Below are 10,045 nucleotides of genomic sequence, written 5' to 3' on the forward strand. Positions count from 1 at the left end.
ATCGTAGTAATTATTTTCTCTCTCCCATACTCTGTATGTATATATAATATACAGTATATAAATTGTATTTATTTATATACTGTATATTATATACACTGCTTATGTAGTATATATATTTATAAACTATCTATAGAAGTATATATACTATTTATTTACTATACATTATATATATAAGCTAGTATGTAGAATAAGTATATGTACTACTTATATACTATATATTATGTGTTATATACAGTATATACTGTAAATAGAAGGGTAATATACTGTATTTATCCATGATAATTGGACATTATTTTTCCTGTTTTTTTTTGTTTATAATTAACTATCCCATGAACAAATGTGCATAACATTGTTCCAGTGATTGAAATTATTTCATTGATGTTGATTCCCAAAAGTGAAATCTTTGGGTCAAACAAAAAAACATTATTCCTCTAATAACATTCGTGGAGTTTTTTTTTTTTTTTTCCTGATTTAAAAAAATGCATATTTACTGTAAAGAATTTGGAGAACACAGAGTTCAAAGAAAACAGCAGTTGCGTGCTTCTGAGCATCTGGAGATAAGTGCTCTTAAAGCATTTGCTTATTCCCTTCCAGTCCTTTCTCTGTGTATAGGTATGTGTGGCAGTCGCATTGTTAAGGCTTAAGGCTCGAGGGAAGTTGAACGAGATAACCAGTAGGGGCCTCTAGCATGGGAGTCAGTGCTGTTGCGATGCAGTAAATGGGAAGGAACATCCTCCCTGCAGGGGATGGAGGACTAACCATTTCACTTTGCAGCTGAAGACATCAGACTGCTCCGGCTTTGGCATCTGGTGACTTTAGGACCCCCAAGAATCACGCAGAGCAAGGGCTGAGCTGGTAAAAAGCCCTGTGTCCCCGTCACTAGGAACCCACCTTCCAGGCCTCCCCAAGCTAAGCAGGAAGTAGTGCACCCCCACCCCACTCCAGGGGGCCGTGCAGGCCCCAGAGGCAGGGGTACTGGCCTGTTCTGAAAGGCAGAGGCGATGCTGAGGATCCAGAACTGGCTGAGGATGCTGCCGAAAGTCAGGTGGGTGTAGTGAGAATCCTGCAGCGACACTATCCACGGGAACTCCTTTTCGCCGACCAAACCCTCCTCCGAAGTTTCTATACTTTTGGTATCTTGGTTACCACAAACTGCAAAGGGGGTGTGGGGGGGAGGCCTCAGTGCCGTGGCCCGTGGCCACCACCACTGCACCAGACCTCAGGACACCCCTCCTGCTGCTCCCCACTCTGTCTGGCTCTCTGTCTTAGTCACCACTGCCTGCCACCCCCGTCTTTTTTTCCTAGTGGGTCGCCTTCCTTATAAAATACTCTTGGTGGCACCTTTGAATCTAAAAATAGGCTCCCGATACCCTCTCATCTATTGAATACTTAGCCGTGCACACAAGGCAATGTCTGAAACCTTTGTATTCATCAGCGATTCTCTAAGTGTAGGCCGGGACCTCGGGGTGTCTGCGAGACCCTCTGCGGGGTCTGCAAGGTTAAAACCATTTTCATATGGATACTCAAATCATATTTGCTTTTTTCACGTTCATTCTCTCACTGGTGTGCAGGGGAATTTTCCAGAGGCTACACAATGTCATCACTCTGATGGCTAACAGCATGTGTGAACCTGTGTCTGCTTGTGTTTTAAATTTCTTCCGTTTTAATTTCTAATATGGTAAATATGGAAAGATATAACTCCATAAGCAAAAGCTCTTCGGGGTCCCTTATAGTTTTAGAGAGCATAAAAGAGTCTCGAGACCCATATGAGAACGGCTGGTACACACTGCTTCACACGATTCCTTCGACGGGGCAAGAGGAGGACATTTGTCGTTCTGTTTGCAGATGAGAAGAGTCGAGCTTTAGAGCGGGTGAGTACTTATCCCAGTTACACAGCTGGTGGGACCCAGGGCAGGTCCTAATGAATCCCAACTCCACCCACTCTCAACCCCTCCCGGTCTGTTTCAGCCACATTTAAGCCGTAGGCATTGGTGGCTTCTCCCGCCATGTCTGTTTTGCTTGCCAGTGTATCCCTAGGGGCCGGGCGCAGTGCTTGGCACGTAGTAGTTTCTCAAAAAAAAAAAAAAAAATGATCTGGTGAATGAACAGAAGCGTGCCGCCAACCAAGGGCTCAGCGGTGCTGCTGGGCGGAGGCTGTCTGCGGCCCCACCCAGGCCTGCCCCGCCTTGGCCTTCCTGAGCCCTCGAATGGGTCACCTCCAACTGGACAGACTCTTCAGCAATCTGGACTTTGTTTCAAATGAGAGTTAAGCATTGACTGAAGTTTTAAAAAAATATCCTACCTCTGCCAGCCCTGGTTTGGCCCAAGATGGCCATATCGCCCTGTATTTAAAAAAAAAAAAGTTCCACAGTCACAGAGTCCCTCCAGTGTTAGAATGATAGAACAGGGAGCAGCGCCTTTGAAAGGCAAATCCCCAGGCTGGGTGAGCTGGGTCCCCGCCGTCCGAGGATGGTGCCCACGCGAGGGTCGTGCGCCACCTGGATACGGCCTGGGTACTCCCTCCACTGCCCATGTCCTCCTCTCCAGTGGATGTGCTCTGCCCTGATGAGTCCCCAGGGTGCCCATTTCATCCCTGCCGAGGTGGAGTGGAGGCAGGATTCTCAACCTGCCGGCACATTCCATTTACCTGCTGCCTGGCTGCTCCCACACCCCCAGGGGTGGGGCCTGGGCTCTGGCGTTTTTTAAATGGTCCCGAGTAGATTCTAAGGTGTATTCAGGGCTGAGAACCACTGGTGTTTCAGGAAGGCCCTGACTCAGTGTTCCAAGTCCAGTTGGCCTCTATGCCGTGAGACCGAAGGCGAGCCACTTGGCCTCTATGGGCCTCAGGTTTCCTCCTTTGAAACACGGGGTAACGCACCCCTTGGAGTTGTAAGGATCACGTGATGTGAGGTTCCAGGACGGAGCTCACCAAACCATCTTCCCCTTGACTGATAGTGCTAACCGCAAGGACAAAATAAATCCTTCCATTTTTTTTTTCTTTCATGTAAACCACTACTCTGGTTGCTGTTTGTAAATCCCAAACGACGAGTACCCAGTGCCTCTCCTAAACCAGTGGCCCTGGTCATGGGTGTCACATGATGGGTACCCCCAATCGACCGTGGGTCAGATCGATGGCTGCTTTTTTTCAGCCATTCAGCCCGCTGCCAGGTGCCAAGCCGGGGCCTGGGTCTATAGTAGGGAAGGATTTCAGGATCCTCCCGCAGCCCCAGGGGAGTCACAGTGCATGGGGAGAGGGACATGGTAACAAGTGATAGCCATACACAGAGCCTCCTGACACAAGAGACCCCTGCCCAGAGGACACAGAGGAGAGGGCATGAAACTGCCCAGAGCGTGAAGTCTGGGAGGACTTCCCTTGGGGGGGGGGTGACCTCTGAGGGGAGCACCGAAGACAGTTTCCAAATCACGAAGCTAGAGTTGATTGTGGCCTTCGGTGCTGTCAGTAAAGGACCAGGACAGGCTGCCCCTCCCCGCCCCCCACGATGGGGCACCCTATGACAAACTTCTCCAGGAACTGACACTCGGAGACTTTGCTGGAACAGTGACAGAGCTGGCTGTTAGCTGGCTGTCGATTCCGTAAGGGCTTCAGACTCACCAGAGAGGGAATTCTGGTGTTTGCACAGACTGCGGGCAATCTGTGGCGAGGAAGGCGTTAACCACGCCTTCCCAGCCTGACCAGAACCTACGGGCGTGTGGTGCCTTTTCCTGTTTCATAGCTTTAGTCGGCTAGTTCATTTGACCTGATAAAACTTTTGGGAGCCCAGGATATAATGAGGAAATCTGACCGAGAGATGAAATATTTGCTTTGGGTCACTTGCTTCAGGATTTTTAAGAGAGGGGAGAGGCCCCGTCTGTGTTTTGTGGGCATATCTCGGCCTCCTTCGGGCCGCAAGGCGATGGAGTAGCTTGAGGAAGGTAGCGAGTTCTCCCCCTGATGCGTGCATGAGGCGGGGGGCGCTCTCGTGTCCCTGTCTAACTGCAGGAAGATGGGGCAGAGCCTGCTTGGGTGGCAGCGAGGTGGGGCAGAGCCGTCTGTCCCTTTCTTAGACCTGGACCACCTAGAGGTCAGGGAGGGGACCGCACCTGTCACTTCTGCCCGCTGAGTCCTTGGCAGCCTCTAAGACCCTTCCTTGCTCCCCTGGTCCAGCCCTGCAGCTGGGTGTCAGTTTAGCAGCAGACTCTTCATGGGAACAACGATGCTGAAGTAGGAACACGGGAAGCACCTGCTCCCCACTTGGACACCCCCGCCTGCAGGTGCCTGGGGAACGCGCCCCAGGGAGCACGAGGCGGGGGCCGCGAGGGGGGAGGCAGGCCTCACCCTGGCCCTCTGTGCGGTGGGCCTCCCCGCAGCCTGAGGCTACTTTTCCTAACGGCGCCCCCTCCCGAGGGTCAGCCCTGACACGGGGCTGCTGAAGCCACAGTTTCCTAGCTGCACACCCCGTGTTCCAGCTCGGTGCCCGGTTCCCACCACCGGCGGCGCACGCACGGCTGGCTGCCGAAGCAAAGCGCCGTGAGCCATGCTCCCCGAGTCCCCGCCGCTCTCCCCAGACACTAGGAGCAGCAGCTAGTTCACGCTCCTGGGACGATCCCCCCGCCGAGTTACAGGAGCCGCTAAGTCGCGAGGAAGGAAGCGGCACACTCACTGGCAGAAGCGTGTAAGGTGTAGAGAAGCACCAAGAGCATCTCCGTCATCTCCGCCATCCCCGAGGACAGCCGCCGCAGACACCATGGGCAGCTGCGGAAACAGAAGGGCCAGGCGCCCGGGCTCTCCCTCTCCTCCCCACGTGCCTGTCCTCCCCCGCCCCCCAGCGTCCGCGGCCCAGACTCTTTGCTTCTAAAACACGAGAAACGGACCTGTCACATCCCTATCGCTGGGTTCCGTGCCGTAGAGAGAGGGGCAGGGACCAGCCGCCCGGCGCTGCTGTTCCGTGAGGATTCGTGAGGTGGCCCAAGGAGAGGCGGCAGCCGGCGCCTGGCAGCGCTCTCCTCAGTCCAGCCAGCGTCCCCGGGCTTCCCAGAGAGAGAGAGCTGGGTCTCAGAAAAGCGCTGTTTTTTGACTCGTGGAATTCAAGCCTCGTCTTAACTCTGTGGCCATAAAGTGCTGCGGGGAGAAAGCGCAGGGGTTTAGTGCGAGCCCAGGCTGGCGCCGCCCCTGCTGCTAAGCTTCAGGAATGATGCCGGGATTCTCCTAACTGGGGACAGCTCGTTCCCGGCCTTTTGCGGGGAATTGGCACGGTAACCCTGTGAGGCGGACACGGTCATCATCCCCGTTTTAGAGATTCAGAAACCGACACTCGTGGAGACATGGAGAAGCCTGCTCAAGGTCGCGCAGCCGCCCAGTGCTGGGGCCCGAATCCAAGCTCGGGTCTACCTAAACTCCGAGTCTGAACCGTCTGCCACACCTCCAGGCCTCACACAGTGCACGAGAGCCTGAGGAACCCGCGCGGGTCATTCTCAGTCACCGTGTTCCACTCATCACACCAGACGTTCCCGTCGTCAGGACGGCTCTCAGAATTCTCCTGTGAACTGCTCCTGCTAGAGGGGAAACGGACTCGCTCCGACCTTAGAGCCCAACAGAGGGATTCTTTCTACCACCCAGGGGAGAGAATGTTCCATTGTGGCATCATGGTTACTATGGTGTCGCCAAGCAAACGTCCAGACCCGGGGACTTAGGAGGGGCCAGGATGAAAAGCCTGCCTGTTTCCTAAATTCGGCAGGGCTATTCCGGAAGCCCGGCTGTCCCCTGGTCTGGCGGAGGAGACGTCCCTTTTGCTGGATCGCGAAGTCCTGCTCAGCTGTGGCCGTGGTCTGCCTACCTCCTCGGCACCCACCCTGTGTCCACACGGGTTCATCGCTCTGGGCGAGCGGAGCCCACGACGAGGGCGGGTTTGGTTTTTCCAGGCCCCGTCCGCATCCTTACTCTCCCAGTGTGGTTTCCTGGAGGCTCAGCCCTGTTGTCTTTAGCAGCCCCGAACCAAGCTGCCCGGTGGGCTCTGTCAACTCAGGGGGCCCGATGGCGTCCGCACCCCAGCCACCGCGAGCGGCTTCAGTTTCAGCACAAATGCCAGGACTTGAGAAAAGTGTTGACAACATTGTGGTAAAGACGAAAACTAACTCCCTGGAATCAGAGGGCTGCTGGCACAGGCGGTTAAGAAACATTTACTGGACCCGTAGGTGAACGGCTGATGGAAGGAAGGACGGCTGGACAGAAAGCGAAGTCCGATTCGGAAAGAAGCACTGTCTCCTTCCCCTTGAGGCTCCCTCGACGCCCTGAGCGCCTCACCATCCTCCTTCGTCTTTGACACCAAGCGGGGCCTGGCTTCCGCCGGGAGAACAGAACGGGAAAGGTGGTCGGGAGCAGGAGACATGGAGTTGACCCTTCAGTACGTTCCGCTTCTCCGGTCCCCGAGGGCTTTCACAGACGTCTTCTCGCTCACGATTCGCAGTCACCCTCCCAGGATGAGAGAATTACCCGGAGTTTTCCAGATGGCAACGTGGTGACTCAGCGTGGGAAAGCCAAGCCCCTTCCCGGAAGCCATACACCTACAAAGTGGCGGGGGCAGGACTCCAACCCAGACTCCTCGGACTCTGGGGTGGCGACCATCTCTCCACGTCCGCGTTCCTCAGCCTGGACCTCACGCCGCCTTTACGGGCAGCAGAAGCAGAAACAGTGATAGAGCCAAGGCCGTGCGGCTGCCTGCTTTTAGGAGTTGGGAAGCCGAGGTTATTGCACAAGACCCCGTTTGCAGATTCCTCTCTAGATTCCTGCGTGAAAGGAAGCCACGTGCAGGCCACGAGAAACACACCGTCTCCTCACAGAAATAATCTAGCACAACCCACAAGAAAGACTCAATCCTGCCAGGACCCAGCCAACCTCGTGAACAGTGGGCCTTAAATTCTCAGCCTCTCGGGGCCACTTAAGGCTGACCGTCAACTTTAGGTAAATTTTTAAAAGAGTCATCACAATTTTGAGTAATTTTTCATTCTTTAAGGTTAATACTAACAGTAATAACAGTTTCCTACCTTTGAGGGGAAGTCCATTTGCAATCTTACACCAGAGACTCCACATCGAGGATTTGTGACGGCACGAAATGTATGTCGTTTCTCGATCTGTCACTTTCTGTTTTCATTAAGTTAGAAAATCCTAACTCTCAAAGGACATCTGAGATCACAACACATTGTGGAAGCTCTGTCAGAGAACTCTGGGCATTCAGACTGGACCCCAGAGTCACAGAGAGACTTTTTTCACCAGTGACTGCTCTCAGGTGCTCATGGCTACCCATCAAACCCCAAACCCGGGGAAACTGAAAATTTCTTCTGGGAACTTGAAAGTTTCATCCTGGGAGATGATGATGGGTGCATTTATTTCTAGTCCACTTGGTTGCTTTTCCCTCCGGGAAATATTTTTTCATGTTCCATTGCATATTTGGAAAACGGTTTTTAAATATTATGCTAATAAGAGCTTTACCGCATTTCGAAATCTCGTCTCACGAAATTAACAGAACAAAAAATAATCAAGGGCTTCTTTGTTTACGTACCACACATTTTCTAAGCATTGCTTCCTACTCATCACTGGTTTGTGGAAGAGCCAAGCAAAGTATCTGCTGGCCCAGACGTGGCGTAGTTATTGCCCAGCTGCGTGGTGTGGCCTTGATGCTGATACCACATCCTACAGAGTCTCTGGAATAGGAATTTTGCCAATACCTTATGCCGTCTTTTCTTCGTGTCGTTTTTCATTAACAGCAATTCTCATTAAAAGCCAGCATTTAATAATGCTGTGACATTTACAATGAGGAGCATAATCTCGAATCAGATTTTTGTCATTTAGGTATCTTCTCTGCTTAGCCAAAAAAAAAAAAAAAAAAAAAAATCAAGAATTTCTTGGAAAGCTTTATAATGCCTTCATCTTGAGGGAAAAAGACATCTATAAATTATTTACCAAGGAGGTCATCATGGTTGTTTAAAAGTGGCAAAAATGCTTTAATGGTTTCATGCCATTATCTGGCAATTTTATTTTCAGATACAGGCTTACCTCGTTTTATTGTGCTTTGCTTTATGGAACACTACAGATGTGTGGTTTTTTTTCCAAGCTGAAGGCAAAGCCCTTCTCCAGCAAAAAGATTACGACTCATTTTATTGTGCTACTCCCTTTACTGAGATGGTCTGGAACCGAACTCGCAGTAACTCCGAGGTATTTGTGCTGGATTTGCAGGTTTTCTATGGAATAAATTGTCCCTAGAATGTTTTTTGTCTTTCTACAAGGATTTAAAACAGAATACTATGTCCACCATATTCTTAATCCCTAAAGAGCGAGCTCGCGTGCATCCACTGCCCCCTGAAAGTCAAATTATCCAATCAACAATCTTTGAGCTTGGTTGATAGTAAAGATTGTACCACGTGTAACTGTCTCTTAATGTAAATTTCCCCCGATGAAAACTTTTAAGTTATTCTATGTGAAATGAACATTTAAAAAATTATTTCTTTATATCATCAAAATTACTACACACAACACAAGATCTAGAATGTTACCATTATCTTGTACCTACCTGTGTATCTAGCCCTCTCTCTCCCCTTCTCTTGCTCTTTGTTTAGTAATCTTATCCATAGGTACGTATGCCTGAACTATCTGCAGGTGGTTCTCCAGGGTGTGTATACCCAGCAGTAGCATTGCTAGGTCAGGCAATATATTAGGATATGTCTAACCCTAGAAGATGATGCTAAATTGTTTTCCAAGGTACTTGTACCAATTTTTACTCTTACCAGCAAAGTATTTGGGTTTCTGCTGACCCATGTCCTCCACAGCACTCGCTACTGTCAGCCTTAATTTTTGATCAGTCCAGTGAGTATAAAATGATACCACATTGCTAATTTTCATTTGCCTAATTACTAATAAGGCGGAGGATATTTTCTCGTGTGTTTATTGCTCGTACAAGCTAATGCTCGCATCTCTTGGCCTTCCTTTTTGTTGAGTGGCTTGGCATTTTTCTTACTGATATGTAGGAATTCTTAATACATTCTGAATATTGTTTTCTCTGTGTATGCTGTCCTATGTTTTCAATTTTGATTTCTTCACGATGTTTTGAATAAACAGTAGTCTTAATTTTAATTTTAAGGAAGTCAAATTTATTAATATTATACGGTTAGGGCTCTGTGTCTTGTTTAAGAAGCTCTCCCCTAGATCAACATAAGCGGTCTATGGTACTATATCATCTTCCAAATCTTTAAAGTTTTGTTCTTTGCACGTAAGTCCTCAAATCTGTCTGGAATTTTTTGTGCATGGTATGGATTCCACTTCTTCCAACATGGATACCCAGTTGTGTGAGCATCAGCTCTCCCCACAGGTCTCCAGTGTGACCTCAGACATGTATCAAAGTTCCGCACGTGCCCAGGACTCCTTCTGAGGTCTTCCTTCTGTCACACTGGTCATCCGTCTGTATCACTCTGCCAGGCCTGCACAATCTTAAAAATTATAGCTTTATTCAAGTCTTAATGTCTAGTAAGTCAAGTGTGCCCACCTAATTCTTTTTCTTAAACAGTGTCTTGACTATTCCTGGCTCTTTGGCTCTTTGTTTTTTTTCTGTTTTAGAATCAACTTGGCAACTTACACACACACACACACACACACAGCCTTGCTAAGATTTGGATTAGAATTGTATTTCCTCAATAGATCTATTTGTGGATAAATTAACATCTTTATAATATTGAGTCATCTTATCTATGAGCACAATGTATCTTTCACTTTAATTAGGTCTACTTTAATATTTTTCAATAAAATTTGATTTTCTGCATAAAGGTCTTATACATCTTTTGATAGAATTTACTCCCAGATATCTTGTTCTTTTGGGATGCAATTAAATGATGTCTTCCCTTATTATGCTTTTAGCCATTTCTTACTGAACCATCTTATTTAATAATTTATCTTTAGATTATTTTCCATGTTGAGTCATATAGAATCAATAATGACAATTTTGCTTCTTTGTTTACAATTATATTTTTCATTTCTTTTTCTTGTAACTTCCCTGGCTAA

At 48.9% G+C, this 10,045-nt stretch overlaps 1 protein-coding gene across 2 annotated transcripts in view; it reads right to left on the bottom strand.

Moving 5' to 3' along the window:
* Positions 1-5,052, bottom strand: part of PRSS54 (serine protease 54) — a 13,199-nt gene extending 8,147 nt beyond the window's left edge. The window contains exons 1-3 of one of the 2 annotated variants that reach the window (XM_036231323.1): positions 4,873-5,052; positions 4,662-4,753; positions 981-1,152 (exon numbers count right to left, since the gene is read on the bottom strand). In XM_036231323.1, the coding sequence (XP_036087216.1) occupies positions 981-1,152; positions 4,662-4,719 (230 nt within the window). In that variant the 5' untranslated portion in view covers positions 4,720-4,753; positions 4,873-5,052. Of the gene's footprint in view, positions 1-980; positions 1,153-4,661; positions 4,754-4,872 lie in introns of those variants that run through there. The other variant, XM_016130078.2, reaches the window with a different exon arrangement.
* Positions 5,053-10,045: the final 4,993 nt, after the last annotated feature.

Source organism: Rousettus aegyptiacus, unplaced genomic scaffold (genome assembly GCF_014176215.1).
Source record: "Rousettus aegyptiacus isolate mRouAeg1 unplaced genomic scaffold, mRouAeg1.p scaffold_m13_p_14, whole genome shotgun sequence".
In the NCBI taxonomy this organism is placed as follows: domain Eukaryota; kingdom Metazoa; phylum Chordata; class Mammalia; order Chiroptera; family Pteropodidae; genus Rousettus; species Rousettus aegyptiacus.